The 20,345-nt window shown below is 46.6% G+C and overlaps 1 protein-coding gene across 6 annotated transcripts in view; it reads right to left on the reverse strand.

The window, feature by feature from the left end:
- KALRN (kalirin RhoGEF kinase) overlaps positions 1-20,345 on the reverse strand; it is a 759,663-nt gene that overhangs the window by 371,149 nt on the left and 368,169 nt on the right. For all 6 annotated transcript variants that reach the window (XM_059727473.1, XM_059727469.1, XM_059727471.1 and 3 more), the window contains exons 8-9: positions 20,121-20,252; positions 7,813-8,043 (exon numbers count right to left, since the gene is read on the reverse strand). In XM_059727473.1, the coding sequence (XP_059583456.1) occupies positions 7,813-8,043; positions 20,121-20,252 (363 nt within the window). The remainder of the gene's footprint in view (positions 1-7,812; positions 8,044-20,120; positions 20,253-20,345) is intronic.

Here is a 20,345-nt window from a genome sequence, read left to right on the forward strand (position 1 = left end):
TCGGCATCCCTTGTAGCAGCGCTGATCATAATAAATATACCCTGCACTCAAGTGGCTGAGTCCTATTTATTTCTAAAGGAACGCCTGCATTAGTTACTAGACTCATCTTGTCAGTCTTTCACCTCCAAACAGAGTGAAAGCTACACATCCCCTTTCTTTCTTGTCTAGACTAGTACTCACACTGCCTGAAGAGGTGCCAGGAACAAGTGGAATGGAATGCAAACTTGCTATCATGAAGCAGCTGCTAAGATGCTGTATTTCATGGACTATGGCCGAGCAGGATGGAAACAAAAACAATGTAGATCCTTTTACAAAAGATTTATGGTCCTCAGCTTCAGAAAACCGAGAGGCTACTGGATTCATGACAGACAAACAAATGCGATGCACTAAGTAAGAAGCTATTAGGGACGACTGGAGACTTCATGTGGGTTTATAAATGCAGACACACTGTGTTAAGTCAACTCCCTAAAGTTCTGCAGGGAAAAGTTGTGCTCCATGCTCTCTCTGACCTGTGATGAGCCACGCATGCCATGCTGTTAACTGTGTGCAGAAGACTGAGAACTAATTACCTGCGGGAAGGCTCAGATTATTGAAAGCAAGGCATCTATCACTAAATTCTGAAGAATGGGAGAATGTTTTCCATCTTCTTAATCCCCCAAAGCGGGAACTTGTCTAACAGTTTAACCAGCATTGGTTCCTGTTTCTTCTGTGTTTTTCTGGACCATGACTCCAGAATTAGAGCATTTATTTATGACCAGATAAGAGAAACTCCAGATAGTACCAGTCACTTACGGTTATTAATATGAAACAGAGAAGACTCAGCAATTATTGTATTAAGATTTAGGCTGGGAAGTGATAAACATTAAGCATAACTCATTCCCCGATAAACTGACTGGAGGAGCTGTGAAAATCCTCTGTGATGCTTTGAATTTAAATGTTTCAATTGCTGATCCATCAATGGTAGGAGTAGATCTGCTTGTGCGGCACATATTTCACATGATGTATCTTTAACACTGTGTCACGGCTGAAGTCACATGGCAGTAAATATGAACTTGACTTGATTACACTGTTCCTCTCCCTTAGTTACTGTTTGCAAATAAATCTTGCTTCGTTTACGAGGTCTGGTGCGGGTGCTTTTGTATAGGAAGACATAAAAAGGGGATGGCTAGCTTAATTTGTTCTGTCTTTGAAACACAGTGCAAGAAATATAGAAAGCTACAGGAGTGGTGCCAGAAAGCTCCCTGAAGGGATCAGTGTAACACAGTAGTGGATGGATCCTGCTGACAGGATCAAGTGGACATCAGCTTATTATGTGTGAAAGCTGAGAATAATGGATCATAAATTCAAACACTATAGCACTCGTTTGGAAACACCATACATTATACAGCGTCTCCAGTGCCTTCAGGTGTTGTTCAGAAGCAGGCAGCGAAGGTACCGGTTGCACCTCATGCTTCTTGAAAGAGATGCAGATTTGGACAAGACCTCCTTCTGCGATCAGTCAAATCTGAAGTCCGAGCACTTGATAATACTTCCTCCTTTCCCAAAAGAACATCATACTTTGCCACATCAATGGTTGGTATTGAATGCAATGAAATTAAGACTTGGCCAGCACCAGAGACAGATACTCACTCGAAGAAATGAAAACGGTCTTCTTAATCATAATACATCTGGGCAGGAAATCAGTATGAGACAGATCCACGAAGTGAAAGACCAGGTGCTGCCCTAGCTTGGCCTTCCCAATGGCCTTCTTCAGAGAGCACAAGTTTAAGACAAAGCCATGACTAGCCAAGCGACTAACATCAAGTCATGGCTTCCTAAGCAACTGCTTAATCAAAGCCATTCTGCTCGGTCTTCCTCGGCCATGAGAGGCATGACTCCATCTTTTAGCCCAGAGCGATCATAGTTGACTCAGGCCAGCCTAGGTCTTTATAAAAAATAATCAAAGGAAATTCTGTCAGCAGATCCAGTATATTTGTCTCCTCCTACTGAATTGCCAGTCTCCTAGAAGCAGGGTTACATACTGTTTGGAAGTTGGAAGCGCATCAGCCAATGTTTCATCTGCCTGCTCCTCACCTGGTAAATGAAGCCAAACTGCAATAATTCATCCTTGAATGAGATGGAAAAAAAATTCTAGTTTAAAAGGTCCTTACTCTTTTAAAACCATGTCCACACACACAGCCATCTGTGAGGGCAGCCTGCCACCAATGTGTCTGAAAACACTGAGCTGCAAGTTTGAAGCACCATGCGCAGATCAGTTAGATAACAGATTTGATGGGCTCCTGACTTCTTTCTACATTCACCGTGTTGTTTCAGTCTCCAGATATTCACGTCAATTAATTTTATGAAGTGCTAGCAACAGAATTCAGACATAAGCAATTCCTACCGACAAGAAAAGGAGCACGGGGTAAAAATTGTGTTATACTCCGTTCCTCTTCCACTGCTTTGTCTTGAGGGTGGGAGGGGTAGTGCTCGGTAACATCCGAGTTATCTGCACCCTGGTTCTGCCCTCTTTTGCTATTATAAGCAGCTTCTTGTTATTAATAGGGACATAAGGGTGGCAGAGGGGGCAAATAGTAGGGGAGGGTTGTGTGCAGGGAGCCAAACTGTGTCCTCAGGAGGAGCAAATAAATTGAAGCAATGGAAAGGGAGGGACAGAAGAGCTGGGGTTGTGAAAAGGGTAGATATGTTACCAGAAAGTCACAGAGGGGGAAACCTCAGGGCAGGCTCAGGGGGAAAATGGGGTGAGCCACATGCAGTGGGGCAAATGTAGTGTATGTGGTGATGGCTGCGTAAAAAGGATTTGATCAGGCAGCTCTTCCCGCTCCGAAATTATCCTGTGATCTGCTAAAAGAGGACTCGATTCAGCGGATCATTTTCCATGCTTACCATGTGAAGATTTTTCATAATGATCATACATATTTGGGGGTTAAGGGTTAAGAGTTTTCCTTGATAGTTTATGTACATGTAGCTTATCTGCAGATAGCCTAAGAGCAGCTCACAAATGGTGTCATCTCCCCCCCATACCATTTTCTGTGCTCGACTGCAAATTGAGTTCCACCCCATTAATTTTATTTATTTATTTTAAAAGTAGTATTTTTAATGATTCACCATCCTTGGCACACCATCGTTTACTTTGCTTCACATATCGCTGTGTGTCATTGCGCTACCTAATATATGATTTTAACGGGTACATAATCATGGAAAATAACCGATGCCAGTAGCTAAGCAATTCCAAAGCACAGCATTTCCTTGTATAGCCATTCCTGTTTTCTTATGGAGATTTTGAAATCTAGAGTATTTCTTTCAAAATGACAGTTCTTATTTTCATTATAATAACTTTACCTCTCTAACCATGACTGCGAGGCTGATATCCCAGGCTACGGTTTTTAACCCCTGTTTTGTCTCTTTTACTAGTCTAGCACCTTAGGATTCTTCTGACTAGTTACAGCTATAATTATACCGTAAATACCCCTTGTGGACACTCTCGTTCCAGCAAAAGAATGATTTTTTTCCACTTCACCTTACACCAGGGGTGTCCAATTGATGCCCTATGGGGTACATGCAGTTTGTGAGTGATTAACATGTGGTCTCCAGGCTGCCACCCAGTCATCAATGGTCCTATTTCTCCATCTGCAGCAGCAGCCAGGGTCTTGGGGCCACCCCTGCCCCCAGCTTCTGCATGCCCCCACCATAGGGGATGGGACAGTCCAGCATGGCACAGCCCATGGTACTGGCAGCCCAGAGAGCCCATGTGGTGTGGTGTCACAGGGAAGCCCTCAGGGAGCTGAAGGAGAGGTGGGTGCCGTGCCTATATGCATGTGAAATGCTTCCCTGTATATGAGTTGTGCAGCACAAAGGGAAACACCCTTCTGTGTGCACACGTCAGGCACGGAGCCCAAGGAACCATGACCTCTGCTAGTGCTGTTCCACCAAGTATGTGACCCATGGGATACGCGGCCGCTTTGAAGTTAGACAGCCCTCCCTTTCTGATTCCCAAGCACCACAAGCTCAACCAGAAAAGGTAATCAGATGCTGAAACAACACCTGAAGCTTTACAGGTATAACTACCAGCCTATCAGTTTAAACTTGCCCCTCAGTTTAGTATGTGGACACGTGGCACAGTTACAACAGTGTAAATTCCTTTGGTTTGAAAGGTGGATGTAAATGATATGGGGATGCAGAGGGGACAGACAAGCAGCGATTTCATGGTGTCTGTTCACAGTAGACCTTATACAGCCTTGTGAGCAGAGGGGGAGTTGGGAACAGCCCGTTTGCATTGAACAAACACCCGTCTCAAGATAAATACAGATACACAGCACTTACGCTGGTATAACATGTAACTGTGTAGCTTGACCCCTGTTTTTCCTAGGGTAATTCAACCCCAACTTTATATTGGTGAACAGGCTGATTACACCAGTGTTAATGTGTCATGTAGCCAAGTCCCTAGATCAGCGTAGCTTTCCCTTGTATGCATCTGCTTTTTCACAGGACCTTTTATGTGCAGAGCTAACTACCCCCATAGCCACTCAGGGGGCTGTTCTATCTTATTAAAATTTTCTTCATAAGGCAAATGTCTACTGTATTTTTTGGTAAATCTCTTATGTATATTAGCAAGAGTTAGAGTTATATTAATCGATTTAACGGGACAGCAGGGGCCGGGGAGCTTCCTGTTCGTGGGAAATTAAAACACATGAAAAAAGCACGTTTGGTATGATTCAAGCAGACACCAAATTAAAAAAAAAAAAAACAAAGACCATGAACCTAGGGGCCCTGTTCTTTGAATGATATCCCAAAATGCCAGTTGTTCATGTCTTTACAGAGGCTATAGAGCACATGAGCACTGTATAACATCGTTTAACGCTTTCTTTTGGCTGCAGGTCAGGTATGGCAAACGGATGCCTACACCTGACCCACGCTCCAAAACTGAGAATACTTCATGTAAACCACACAGCTAGCAAAATGCCTTGCCTTGCCCCCTGGAGACACGGGTTCTGCATCCTCTCAGACTCCTCACAATTCCTATGACACGAGGAAAGCCCTGCACACCTGTGTTGCCAGCCTATACATCTCAGCCCACAACTGATTCCTTAAGGTTTGCAGGCACCTCTTCTTGTATCACAAACCTGACCCTGCTAGCCAGCTCTGACTATTCAATACCTCTGTACAGAAGTGTAATGGGTAAGGTGTGTGCTCTGTGCCTAAACCTAGTGGGCAGTCTTGCACCCCGCTACTGCAGCTGTGCCCCGAGGACCGAGAGCCATCGACTGCCATTGCCTGCAGCAACAGACAATGGTGCATTCAGCTGCAAGAAAAGCAGCAGCTCTGCTAGGGTGGCGCATCCCCAGGAAGCAACAGAATTGAGGGCACCGTCTCTTCATGCCCATTTTTTACAGCTGCAAGCTGCTCCCAGAGGGCTACTGTCAGGCCCTTGGGGCAGAGTTAATATGAATTCAATTCCGAAGTGACATTGCCAGCAAAAAGGAGGTGGGGAAAGGCAGCAGCTTTTGACAGGGTGACCACCCTCCATCAGCCTTTCTAATCTCTGGACCAAGGGATGGGAAGCTGAACAGCAGTAAACCCTGACAGAGGAATCAGCATCTGTCAGAATGTGTTAAAGCTTGACCAGCGCTGGGGGGAAGGGGATGGGAAGGAAAGCGAAACAAGGAGACCACCTGCTGCCAGAATGTGCTTGTTTTTGAGTAGAGACTGGAGCAGACTCCCTGTGTCAGGACTGCCAGCCCTCCCTCCTGCCCATCTAGAGGCAACGAATCCTGATTAATGCTGATGAATTCTCCTTCACCGTATCCCATTCATCCCTGGAGCAGGGCTGGGAAAGGTGGCAAATTCTGATCCAAGAGACCGCCATCCATCTGAATTTGCTACCCAGGGGGTGGGTAAGTGGAGGTGGTGAAAGTGAGGGACACCGAATTGTGACAGGGCATCAAATAAGAACAGTGGCTATTACTGGCAGCAAAGAATTGGACAGCTTTCCGTGCCCACTGATGCAAATTTGAAAAATAACCATAAGAGGATGTGCTTGAGCCAAACAAGATAAGTAGAGATGGGAGATGGTCAGCAATTCTGTCTTCATAGCACACCCAGCCATCAGATTTTTTTTGCACGTGACATTTGGAAGTCTGTCTCGATGGCAATTTCATTTGCTGAGTTATGATGCATTTATTTAAAAAAACCACAGCTGTTTAGCGCACAAAATTATTCATCTCTTCCTCCCTGGTTTATAAAAAAAATGCCTCCAGGAGCAAGCGTGTGCCAAGGCAGAAACTCATCTATCATTAAGTTGCTGCTTGCCAGATAATAGCTACCCATTATAGCGAAAATTTGTAAAGATCACTGCCAATGGACCACTACAGCACTCTGCAGTGGCACTTCTAAGAAGAAATCCTTCTCACATTAAATTCATTTTTCACTAATGGATGAGTTATAATACATGCTAAAGGCCCCGGACCGGCTGTCACTGAAACAACAAAGTTCCCCATTGCCTTGAACAGGAGGGGGCTACATGCCCCCACTCATTTAAGTAGCAAGCCAATGCCTCAAGTTCCCTGGGCATCCCGTTTATCTGAGCAGGACTGTTCACCAAGGTAAGGGAGGGAGAATTTGGCCTAAAATCAGTATCAGAAAAAGGTATTAGTTGCATTTATTTAGGCTAGGCTTACTTAGGTTATCAGGCTCACAAAACCCCCTTGGTATGTGGCACAATCATTGAAATATGAGCAGTTTAAGGTTACTATAGTAACTTGAATATTTAACTAACTGGTTAGTTGAGTGTTTAACTTTGATGTTACCTCAGCATAATGCTTTGAAGTCTTTGCATTTTCCTGTGTGCAATAAAATGGACTTCGCAGTGTATATCCAATGATGTAAGGACAGTAAGGATTTTACAGCTTACAAGGGTCATGATCATGCAGTAGACACTTACTGGAATATCATGCAAGTGAAGTTGCTTTAAGGAACTTGAGCAATTGTTACACATAATCATAGAAAATTAGACTTGCAAGGAACCACAGGAGGTCATCTAGTCCAACTGCATAGAATATTTCTGATACAGACCTGCCAACCTGCAAAAGACATTAACCTCCAAAAATTACAAGGGTTTCTGTTATAAGTTATCCTCCAGGAAGAGCTCTATGAGAGTTAGTTGCAAAATACAGAATGATGCTGTTGGGTTGTCTTGCATATCAAACATATATAACAAATGATGATTGTATGATATCCCACAGAGCAAACGACCTTAACGGTTACAATGGGTAGGGATAAAAATTACATGTAAACTGGTATAAGTGATCAGAAATTAGTTCAAATCTGTAATACAAAAGAAGTTCAGTGCATATAAACTGCTTTCAAAATAGCCCAAACCAGTTTAAGATAAACCTGGATGGGTGTATTATCAGACTTCACTGATTTAGGTTAAAGCTGTTTTGTGAACTTCTGTCCCACATCCCCTCCAGATTCAAGTTAACTCACAGTCCCCTAGCATCCCAGGATACTTTGCACCTCCCCTGCAAACCCTCCCTTGCAGGGTGGGAAGGCTAGCCTTGGCCCAAGCTGTCTGGTCCAGCTAAGCAGGGAGTCGTGCTTCTGGCCTGGGCCACTGCAGGCATGTGGCTGCATTTCCAGTAAAAAAGTGAATGTCTGTTCATTTGCCTATCGGTTCAATCTACGCAGTTTAGACTAATCTGTGACAACTGAATCAATTCAGCTTTTTTAGTGTCTTTACTTAACCAAAGAAACCTAGTCTAACTGCATTAACCCTTCCAAATTTCATTGCTCAGCTCTCATGGATGATGTTACCTGTTGAACATCCTGCTGGAAAACACAGAGCTGCAGCCTTTGATGCAACCGGACCTTTCTGTGCTGCCAGATGCTTTCTAGGCGCCGCTGGTGATGCAAGACTTCATGTACCACATCCAAAACCTGGTGGACTGCTTTGGAATAGTTTGCTGTGGCAGTGAGGGATTCAGAGTTTCCAGGGCTCAGAGGACGCTGCAGGACATCCAGCAAGGCCTTCCCATCTTGGCTTACCTGAAAGATAAAGAATGAGTCTCAAGGGGGCCACTTCACTGGTGCTGATAAGACTGACTTTAACACCTGACAGCTGTAGCATGAATAACCTCATCTAGCTGATTCTTCCTTCCCCCACCCAGCTAGTCCCAATGCAGGGACTGCATTTCTATTAGAGTGAAAAGGAAGAGAGAAACTTTAAACAGTTTCCATTTGATTTTTACTTAAGCATGCATCACTTGGCCTACTTTCAGGAGTGGGCCTACAGTACTTCTCAGCAGGAGCTCAAGCACTGGAGCACTGGGGTTATATAAGGATGCAAATGCCTAGATCAGCACAACACCCTGCACTGATGTTTGGCCTCTGAAAAATTCACTGCCATGTGCTGGTGTATGATGAGTAGCATTTAGAGGCAGGAGACATATTCTGGTGAGGAGGTGGCACTTTCTAAACTGCAGGGATGACTAAGACATTTATATTCTATATGATAAAGGAAAGCCCATTCTGGTGACCTTTTAAATCATGAATGCAAATTCCAAAAGGTGAAATTCGTGTTCTCTCTCATTCAGTAAGATGGACAAAAAATAAAATAGAATATGGCAGTGTGTCTTTTTCCTTCCAGGAACAATTCAGAGACAGCTATAGATCGACCTTTTCAATTGTCCTGGGAAACACACGTGCAAATGTTGAGAGCAAAACCACTGGTGTGTTTTTACATGCTAGAAGATATTTTATACATGTCAAAAGGCTTTGTGCATGCAAAAAAGTGTACCTGAAGTATTTATTCTGTTCAGAAACTCACTAAAAACTAGAGCCATAAAATGCAAACTATAACTGAACATTCCCCTTGAATTTAACAGACGTGAGTGTTGGTATCTTTTGAGCGGCCTTGCGAATTAGGGGCCATAACCATAGTTGGAACCTGCCCACTAACCAGAAGCTCACTCCTTCCACTCACTGAGCTCCCTCTATGCTGCTGTTTGGGGCCGTAGGTTTCACAACTGGTCTGATTCTGCTTTACACCTGGAGAGGATCCAGGCCTGATTAACACCAGCAGAATCAGGGCTAACTGCAAGGCCTCAAGAACCTGTTCTGTATCTTCTGTCAGAGCACTCTATCAAATACGATACTTGCGCGGTTCACTTTGACATGTCATGGAAGCATGGCATGACAATATTGCTGGGTGTGTTTTACTCTGGAGAATTTCCCTGGACACCTGTTAGGACTCCTGGCTAGCTGCAGTGTTAGCCCCACTCAGATTCTCCAACTCTGTCCCCAATGGGGGCTTTACCTCTTGTTTTCCCCTGTCCTAGGACAGAATGCTGCAATCCCACGTGGAGAAGGAGTCTTGGGGAACAGACACCCTGCCTACTAACTGTGATTGCTCAGTGTGCCCAATGTGATTCAGCTGCTCTGCAAGATACATCTTGAAGAACTGTATCTGGGATATGAACAGACTTTTCACTACACAACATGACTTAATTGTGTTAAGACCAAAGCATAGCAAGATAAGGGTTTCTAAAACTACAGCCTATGTGCACCTGTCTTACCTAAAAGCTTAGCTAGGATTCAGGCTCTCCTAGTATTGGATTGCACCGCAGTCACTGATTCACATTTGTCTGAGATTCATAAACTCAGGTTTCTATCTGCTCCGACGGTCTTTGTTTGAGGTGCTTGACAGATCGCCTGTGATTACTCGCTGAGGTCTTTCTGCACCGGGACTAGCCAGACAGTTCCCCACCCCTGTCGGGGCGCAGGTAAACCCGCAGGTATACCCTCATCCCCTTCAAGCTTCGATGTCCCTGTAACAGTGTTTCTTCAAGAGGGAACGGTCAGTCGTGTTGGGCGCCAGCTGCAGGGCATTTGGAAGCTTTAAAAAGCTCCCATAAGAGTAAGCAGGAAAGGAGGAAGCAAGTTGTGCACATATATGCTTGCTACAAGAAGGGGGCCAGGCTGCTGCTCTGAGAACCAGAGCCAAAGGGCTCCTCCTTGAGTGCCTGGGACAAAGCAGAAGGGTTTTGGCTTTATTAATTTGTTGGCTTGTTTGTTGTATGAAGACTCTGTTATTTGAGAGGACTTTAGGAGCTCCTTAGAGAGCAAAGCTAGAAGCTAGCAAGTGAGGTAACCCACTTACAGCCCCCCCATGGGAATCCCTCTCACAAACACCAGAAATTGAGGTTTCAAGAGCAGGCACCGACAAAAGTCTGGTTTCCTACTACATTTCTGGGCTTGGCCTGTGTAAGTAAGAGTGACTGGGCGAGGCAAGCTCAAGAGACTCCTCGTTGTGACACACCAGGGACATGGTACAGACTCACTTTACGTGTCTGTCCCCTCCTGCTGCAATTAACCCTGGGCAAACGCATAACCAATAGCCCAAGGTGTAGCAAGATATCATGGTGCCCAGGACCAAGGCTGGGCAACAAGGGTGGCAATAATACTGATCAATGGAGAGCAGAAGAGAGGGAAGGGAGGGGGAAGGTTGCCTGCCCCTGCTTGTGTGTTCAGGCAGCAGCTGCTACACCTCTTCTGAGTTTGGCTGCGGCCGCTGAGGATCAGGCTCGCTGCAGGTTGGTGCAGCAGCCCGGCTGGCACAGACTCCATGGGGTCATTCCTGGTGCCCTCTTTGCCCTCCCTCTTCCTGCCAGACATGCTTCTGGGCTGCACATCCTGCAGCAAAGGGGGGCACGTCCCACTTGCCTCACTCAGATCTCCACGGGGCACAGGGCTGCGCCTGCCCAGCTCCCTATGGCTGGACTGCGCAGGGCTGTCCCTGCTGTGGAAACGACCCTGGAGGGGGAGGCCTCTCTAAGTTGGTGCCCCCTCTCCCCACCCTAGTTACATTACTGTCGGTAGCAAACTAATTAAAAAAAAAGATGTGCTTGTGATAAGTAAAAGGATCACAGGTGCCTTCCCAGTCCTTCATATCTTCTGACTTGGCAAACTGCCTTCGGTTGAAGCAGCTCTTGCTTGGAAGAGATTTCTTTTTCAAATGCCGCAGCATCTCCCATCGCTGGACACAAGCTATCTCCGTTCTAAAAGTTCACTAATGAGTGGATCTTTAAAAGATAAATAGGCTCACAAGTCTGATTAGCTGGCTGCTATGCTTCCCCCCCACTTAAGACTGACAAAGAAGTCACTGAATTTCCTTTCAATTGGAAGTTTTGCATTTTTCAAGGATGGTTCAAGGACAAAGGCATTAATATCACAGCTGAGCAGGTTCTGTCACAGCTTTTCATAGATTCATAGACATTACAGATTTCATAGACGTTAGGGCTGGAAGAGGCCCTGGAAGATCATCGAGTCCAGCCCCCCGCCCCGGGGGCAGGAAGTCAGCTGGGGTCAAGGGATCCCAGCAAGATAAGCGTCCAAACATTTTTAATGTCGCCAGGCCCCAAAAATACAATGGAGCGTGACGGGCAAATCTCATGAATGTAGCAAGCCAGAAAAAAGCATGTGCATCCCTCTCATCTTTACATCACATTTTTAAGAGCTGCGTAGAATTTGTACGTGGCACGGCATAACTCTTATCCGCTATCGGCTCCAAATGAGTACCGGATATATGTAAAAATTAACTGATTCAGGCTCCTTGTTTGCTTGCTTCGGGCACGACAGTCCTGTTCTCAGACGCTGCAGGTAGGTGTTACTGTAACAGGATCATTTCCCTGTGCGCTGTTTATACAACTGGAAAGTAATTGAAAACCTGCATGTCCACTACAGGTTGGGTCAGCACTATGTCAAAGGCCTAGTGAGCAACTAGATTAAAGGTCCCATCTGTGACAGAACAGCAGATTGGCGGATACAGCTGAGTTAAGTAAGGGAATGGTCTCCACGGCAGATGCATTGTGCCTCGAGGGACAAACAGCAAAGCAAGCCTAGTGCAATCACGTTCAGCAAGATGCTGTAGTCAGCCAGGCAGCTCAGGGCTGACTCCAGAGCCCTGTATTCTCATTCATTTCTTATTCCCCACAACTGCAACGACCATCAAAAATAGTAGAGCAACTTGCTGAACAGGAAAGGGTATCTCCAGTATATCCGGAGACAGAATGCCCACTGAAATATGAATTCACACTAGCCAGAGAAATCCCTGCAAAAGGGGGGAATCTCCAGCCAGCATAAAGACAACCAAGACACTATATATACTTCTGTATCATCTCCATCACCCACTTCCACCAACTCCTCCGCTAGAGTTGCCCCACCCAGAATAAAAGTGGTAGCACACCTGTCGGAGGCCAGGCTGCACCTGATTTCCTGATGGTAGGAGAGGTCTTATATAAGCAGCACAAGGTGAAACTTCCAGAATAGACCATTAGGAACCAGTGAGCTGCAATGGGATCCCTCTCCATAAACTGACAACCCACCTTCCAATATACTTGAATATTCCTTGGGCACAATGGGCACCTTATTTGCACCTGGATCCAAGGAAAGCTCAAGTCAGTGTTAGTGTAAGGGAAAAAGAAAGAAGGCACCAGGCTACAGTCCTCATACTGTGTAGTCATCCAGCACTCAACCCTTCTAGGAGGGAGGAGACAATATTACAGTGTATGAGCAGGAAGCTTTGTCTAGAGCAGGACCGCTCAACATCTGAATGTACGGGGGGCACATGCCCCTGCCATGCTGGTTGTCCGGACTCCCTCGTGGGTGGCACTGCTCCACCGCACCTAGGGTGGGGGCAGGAAGCAGAAGCTGGAGAAGAGAGGGAGAGTCTGGAGACCCCAATAGTAGCAGCTGGTGGGAGACATGCAGCTGGGCAGAGCCTGCAGGTGGTAAATTAGCCCATGGTGGCCACGACCTGAACAGCCCTGATCTAGAGGATATGGATGGGAGATGGGTCTCCTGAACTCCAATCCAACCTTTTTAACTCATCATGGCTGCGCTCAGACGAGCATGGCCATGCGGTACGTGATGCTGCAAACATGTCTGTGGTGTCACATACCACACATTTAGATGTTGTCCATGCTGCAAGGGCATGCTGTCCGTGCATGCGCTGCTCCACTTTTTTTTCCCCTGCAGGTCTTTTTGATATCTAGGGGTCAAAAAACCCTCAGGGAAGAAAAAAGTGGAGCAGTGTATGCACAGGCAGAGCATGCCACTCAAAAGTGGGGCCAGGCCACACAAAGCCACACGCTGGCTGCTGGCCAGGCTCCACATGGCAGAATCGCCACCGCAGCAGCCCCAGGAGGACTCCAGGTAAGGCTGCTGGGGCCAGGCCAGTGCTGGTCCCAGCCTCCCCTACCCCACCCGTGGTAGCTTGCCATGTGTCAAAGCACGTGTAGCACAGGTGTTCCCCAAGGACAAGTAGCGGCAGCCCAAGATGTACCACCGCTACTTGTCCCCAGGGAAGCAAACGTCCATGCTCATCTGGACACAGCCCAAGTGGCCATCAACACATGCTAAACATATTCAGGGGTAATATACCATGCTATATCTTTCTGGCAATACTCTGCCTCATTTCTAAAAACCTATTAGGAAAATAATAATTATCTAGACCACACTGTGTTTGATCAGTTATAGCGAGCTCTGAGGAAACTTCTCTATAAATAACACACCGTTCTTAAAGGTTGCATTTAATTGTGTGTTTAAGATGCATTTGTGTTTCAAGAAGGTTATGGCCAAGTGAGTAATGGACAAAAGCCTGGCTTTAATCATTCTCTCAGGTCTTTTTTTTTTTTCTTCTCATTTCAATCTAATGTTAAGAAATAACATTTTATGGAAAAAAAAAAAGTCATATAAGACTAGATTTAGAAACAAGGGTAAGCCTCAGCTGGGTAGGCAGAGCTCATAATACCTTCTGCTTTCCTCAGAAAGTCATCAGGGTTTTCTCTGCTTCTTTATTCAGTCTGCCGCTCCTGCAGCTCTCTACAAGATTCAGTGTCTGAGCAGGGGCTGTCAACAGGGTCCCGTAATCAGTGCAACATACCCTCTCTAATGCAAATGCCTGATCAACAAAGCACCTTGGGGTGCTTTGAAAAAGAAATAAGATGGCTCTACAGAAGGCATGGACAAATTAGACCTCATTAAAAGGGACAGGAACTAAATGTGTGTCGGCTGTTCTGCGGTAACAGTGTTGTGTATCTGTTCCTATGCCACTGTCAGTGAAAGCTAAATTGGGGCAGCCTACCCCTAACTGGAACAGGTCTAGCCTTTACTTACCCCAAAACAGAACGGACGCACTAGGCAGCTACTGCAGAACAATTGGTGTGTGGTAAGCCTCTGCCTCACCTTTTAATTTCAGTATAATTTGTCCTTCCATCCATAGACTAAGTATCTACATCATGCCATGTTATCTGCACAACTTGACTATGGCGTGTGAGGGCCCAACACATCCACGGTAAACAATCCTGCTCTCTTACGCCTCATTGTACAAGGCCATAAAAAATACACTAAGCACAGTGGGATGAGTTTGGGGTAGAGTTGTTAACCTTTGCTTTGGCGTCTTTCTTTAAATGTAATTGTTATTTATCTTAAGAAAAGATGTGTGGGTCTGGATATTGCAGAATGAAATATCAGAGACATATAATGTAAGAGGTAGAAATGGGAATTACTTTAGAACTTGCTAGAGTTTGAACTATGGAGAGAGACTTACAAGGCACATTTCCGTATCTTCCTGCTGTTTAACTGAAAAATGTGAAAGGAAGGGAGTCATCTGTACAGGTGTAAAAGGGCTCTGTCCCAGATATGGTGTCAAAAGTGGACTGTGTACTAACCTAATCCCTGCTGGAATACCGAAGGGTTAATTCTTCTTGGCTGCTCCCACGAAGGCTACTGTATGAACATTTCTACTATCATCCTTTCCTGATAGCTATGTTTGAAGCTGCTAGGGCCCTCGCAGCTGGCAGAGCCAAGGGAGGAGCAGTATCAACACAGCCTCTAGCTGCCCTGGCCATTAGCCCATTCCTGGCCCCCGCAGGCTGCATATTATCCTAGACTGGCTAAGGGAGGTGAGGCAGGTGCCCTGTAGGCAGGCTTGCTCTTGGCCGGGGGGTATGACTTGAGGTCCCGTACAAATTTCTCCTTACCAGGTTTAGCAGACTCTGGAAGAAGCCAAGTCCAGCCTTACTTACCCTGAAAGACACTACAGTGCAGGGGCATGTCAAACAAGACCTGGGGACCTCTGATGAGGAAATGTAAGCAATAATCAAACTGTGCTTGAATCCTGAAGACAAGAATACCAGGCGGCTTCCCCAGATTGGGACGGATAGAAAGATACCAGCCCTCATACCCCCATTTGCAAGCCAGCCCATGCCTGGAGAGAAGGTGAAGACTAGGAAGACCCCTGGAAGGACTTCATTCCTAGGTAAGACCCCAGGGAGGACCTGGATCAAAATTCAGGCATCGGTTCATTTGCAGTTAATTGCAGAGAACGTCCGCTGTTTGCACAGGGCATTTATTTCTCATTGTGGCCTGGATTGATTCATGGAAAAAGCCATACTGGAAATCTTTACAGGATTTTTGCCAAAGGCTGAAGGGCAGAGTTTAGTCTTGTCAACCTTGAAATTGTCCTTTGTTACAAAAGCTCTTCAGCTCTCCAAAAGCCTTCTGTTTTCCTGTTGATAGCCAGCATATGCAAATGGAGACAAGGGCGCAATCTCTTATAGCCTCTTACTTGCCACCATATCCAGTACCTGTGATGAGGATCTGCCATCTCTGTAACTTCTTGTCTTAAAGCCTTGCTGATGTTGACAAGAGAGTACAGGGGTGCAAAGAAAACCCTGTAGAAAGGATGTGGACAAGTTGAAGAGAATCCAGCGGAGGGCAACGAAAATGGTTCAGGGCCTGGGGCACATGATTTATGAGGAAAGGCTGAAGGATCGAGGCTTATTTAGTCTGGAGAAGAGAAGACTGAGAATTTGATAGGAGCTTTGAACTCCCTGCAGGGGGGTTGCAAAGAGGATGCAGCTGGACTGCTCTGTGGTGACAGATGACAGAACAAGGAGCAATGGGCTCAAGTTGCAGCAAGGGAAGTTTAAGTTAGATATTAGAAAAATATTTCTCATGAGGTGAGTAGTAAAACACTGGAACAGGTTACCCAGAGAGGTGGTGGCATCCATCCTTGGAGGTTTTTAATGCCTGGCTAGACAAAGCCATGGCTGGGATGATGTAGTTGGGGCTGGTCCTGCTTTGAGCAGGGGGTTGGACTAGATGATCCCCGTGAGGTCCCTTCCAACCCAAATTTTCTATGATTCTATGAAAACTAGCATGTGCCTTCTGCCCCTATAACTAGTGTGTGCCCTCTGTCCCTATTTTCATGAGGCTTCGTTTCATCAGGTAAAGAGAAGGGCACCCAAAATGATCAAGGGGCTGAAGCAGATGCCATAGCAGGGAAGACTAAAGAGGCTTGGACTCCTCAGTTTGGAATGGAGGAGGTTGAAGCAGGACATGATAGAGGCCTATAAAATTAGGAAGCGTATGGACCAAGTGAAAAGGGAACTGGTTGTTCACCAAGTCCCAGAATACTAGAACTACGCTGCATCTGCTGAAAGTAGGCGACAGATTTAAAACTAACAAGAGAAAGTACTTTTTTACGTAACATGTAGTTAAACTTGTGAAATTCATGGCCACGGGAGTTGACAGAGGCAAACAGCATTGCCAGGTTCAAAAAGAGACTGGATAAATTCATGGATGATAGCTATATTAATGGCTATTGAACATAATGGTTGGAGTTGTTTCCTCTGGCATCTCTAACCCAGTATAAGCTAGATACCAGGGAGGGTATTGAATAGGGGATTGGTCACGCTGGAGATACCCAGTTTGATGCTCTCCCTGTATAGCATCCGCTCCTGTCACTGTTGGAAACAGGCCTATTTGATGCATATCAGGAACACGGGTCTTACGCTCAAAGAGCAATGCTTAGTCTCCCCTGTTATTAGAAGGGGCCATTGGGTATTTATCAACTGAATTCATGGGCCAAAGAAAAGACAAAAGAGGAACAGGAGTGAGGTCACAGGTTCAAAATGAGCGCACCCAGCAGAGTACACCAGACAGTGCCCTCTGGCCCTCAAACAAGTCAAGTAGCCAGTGAACGCTGCCTGGTTAAATTGTGCCCAGAGACGTGAATGCATAAGGGACAGGAAAATGGTGCTGAAGTCTTTGGGGTCCTCCAGAACAGATCTTCCTTGCTGGTCAAAGAGATCACTAGTTTGGCTAAGGCCAAGAGGAGCTTGGCCAGGAGGTCCCAGGACTTGGTGGGGCCATGGATGGGGAGTGTATAAACAAAAAGATGTGGGGAGTCATGCAGCCAAAACCTCAGAAGGGGGTGCTCGAAGAGGCAGTGAAAGGGCTGCAGCCTGGCACACTCCAGACAGACCTCTGCTCACAGAAGAGGCAGGTGTCAGGGGAGTCTGTGCAGCATGCCAGGTATGCCATGGCAGTATGCCATGGCAAAAGCTCCATAGAGGAGCTTCCAGCTGAAGTCCTGGCTGTTGGAAACAGGCTTTTTTATGTGCTGTTCCAGAACATGGGCTGAAGCCCACCAAGCAGATCTATAAGCCCCCCTTGATGAGGGTAGCCACTAATGTTACTTCACTAATCGCTTGGGACAACTTAAAAAAAAAACGAAGTAGGGACAGGAGCGTAGTTCAGGGGGACAAGTGCTCCAAGGGGCGACACAGAGAAGAGCACACCAGACAGCGCCCACTGGCCCTCAAACAAGTCCAAGGAGCCCAGTGAAACTCTTCCTGGAGATGTGAACAGACCAGGGACAGAGAAGTGGTCGTGCAGTCCTTGGGGGTCCTCCTAGTCAAAATTTTCTTCCTGGTCAGGTAGATTGCTAAATTGGCTAGGGCCAGAAGGAGGTTGACCAGGAGTTCCCAGGACTTGGGGGGACTGCCGATGGGGACTACATAAACAGTACTGCAGGAGTAGTGCAGCCACAACCTCAGCAGGAGGTGCTGGAGGAGGCAGAGATGGAGCTGAAGCCTGGTACACTTCAGGTAGGCATGCGCCAGGGTCTCCCTCTGCTTGCAGAAGAGGCAGGTGCTGGGGAACTCCGTGAAGTGCACCAGGTACATGCCCATGATGACAGCTCTGTGGAGGAGCCACCAGCTGAGGTCCCCATGGTTGGAAACAGGATACTGGGCTAGATGGACCACTGGTCTGACCCAGTATGGCACTTATGTTCTCATCGGAGATTCACTCCCATCAGAAGGCAATTGAATCAGACTATCTGTAGCAGAGACCCCGAACGCCTGCTACTTAGGAAGTGGGAAGCCAGGATCAAAGAACTGCATGTGCAGAGGTAACTGGGCAAGGGCTAGCTGCAGAGTAAAATGCAGCGAGGGAAAAGCACAAGGGTTAAAGAGCAGCAGGGGGAGGGCAGCTTGGAGTTTAAGCTACAACATCTGAGGGCAAGCTAAGTACAAGGGTAATTAGAAATTTGAGCCAAAGAGAAGGGCCATGCAATCAAAAAAGGTGGCATCCAGCCTGCTAAAAGCCTGGCCCTCAATCAGAGAACTCAATCTGGCCCTGACTCCCATGGGAAGCAGTATTCTTGCTGGTCTGAGCTACAACAGGTGGGGAACCCAGGCAATACGAGTACCTGGGAAAGCTGCAAGAGCCAGCAGCTTTGGGAACAAGGTTGCTGAGACTCCGCAAGGAGGGGCTTTATGAGTGAACTGTATTTGTCAGCATACTGAAGGGCCAGATGTGGCCAATGGGGGTGGTAAGGAGGCCACAGCGTGCCCATGAGGCACCCAACATAGAGCCCTCTATGGGACCCAGGGACAGATGGAAAGTGGCCTTGCCTGGGAGGCTGGATGCAACTGCGAACAGCCTTGTCTGGCTCAGGGACCCCAGAGCTGGGACAGCACGTGAGACAGGACCAGAGGCCTAGAGGGCAAAACACAGGCAGCCTGAGGCCAAGAGGGCAGAGAGCCTTGAGCCTAGTGCAATCAAAGATGAGGGGCTGAGGCTGAGAAATCCATGGCCAGAAGAAGTGGGCCAGGGCTACAGCCAGAGCAATGGTGGGCTAAAGCCAAGAAGGCTGAAGACATTACCACAAGGCAAAAACAGTGGCAGAGTAACACCTGCATGGCCTGGGTATGGATGCAGGGAAGGATGGAGGCTACAATTTTAGCCCTAAAGGCAATCAGGGCCACAGAGAGAGCTGGTGTCAAGGGGAGTTGGAGCCCCAGGCCACGAGACAGGTTGGCAGTGGTCAAGTGGGCCAAGTTAAGCCTGAGGAGGAACAGAGTACAGGAGGAGCGCCCGGAGCTCCCCAGCCTCTGAGGAAAGCCTCCCCTCTTTATTTTTAAACATGAAGGTGTGGCAGGCGAGGCAGTAGGGTGATACCCTGGAGCAGGGCAGGATTTGGCTGCTATTAGGGAGCATCACAGTCACCCTCAGGGCCTGTATTACTATAGTACCTATCAGTATCAGTGCTATAGGATGCTAAAAACAGGGGATGAAGCTGCCTTTTCCTTGGCCAGTCCACAAGCTGCCCCACTGGTTTATGGTTCACATGTGCTGTGGAGGTTTCTAGCAGCTTGTGCTTCCGCTACAAGCTGACTTAGCGCTGCCAGAAACCCACAGCATGAGGACAAATATGATCCACGTGTGGAGTTATGGGTAAGGAGATCATATCCCTTTGGAAAAGGTTTATTAAAAGGTATATTAGCTTTCACTCCTACTAGGGAGCTGTATCAATGAGACCATGGAAAAAAAATAAGACTCATGAGATCTGAGATTTATTCAGTTAGGAATAATGTCAAAAGTGCAGAGTCATATATCTATATATCTATAAATATCTATCTAGTGCTGCATTGATGGCTGCATAGATATACATATAGATATAGATATAGGCTGGCCATCATAGAGGACATTCCAGTTTTATGCTACTCTGTCCTGTGCCCTCTGTTGACACAAAACCCAATGCCTTTATGTCTTCTATTTTTCTCTTCAAGAGAAAATGGCTATTGAACATAATGGCTGGAGTTGACTTCTCTTCAAGAGAAAAATAGAGGACATAAAGGCGTTGGGTTTTGTATCAAAAGAGGAAAGAGGACAACCGGACTGTCCTCTATGATGGCCACCCTATATATATATGAATTATTACTAAGTAGTCAGTCATCAGTTGGTGGCATGATTCTCCTGGAAGCACTTACCTCTGTGTAGGCCTGGGTCACCTGTTCATAGAGGGACTGATGATGATGGATGGCCAACTCCAGGTCTTGCATTTCTGATGGGAGGCCTCCTTCACTGCACATTTTACACCAGGCATCCACACCTGAAAGGAACTGAAACAATTCCAGAAACAATCATCACGGTGCTTCAATCTCAACCAGCATGGTTATGGTCATTATTATTATGGCCATTAAAGTGAATTATTT

The sequence above is a fragment of the Alligator mississippiensis genome, chromosome 4 (genome assembly GCF_030867095.1).
Source record: "Alligator mississippiensis isolate rAllMis1 chromosome 4, rAllMis1, whole genome shotgun sequence".
Lineage (NCBI taxonomy): Eukaryota > Metazoa > Chordata > Crocodylia > Alligatoridae > Alligator > Alligator mississippiensis.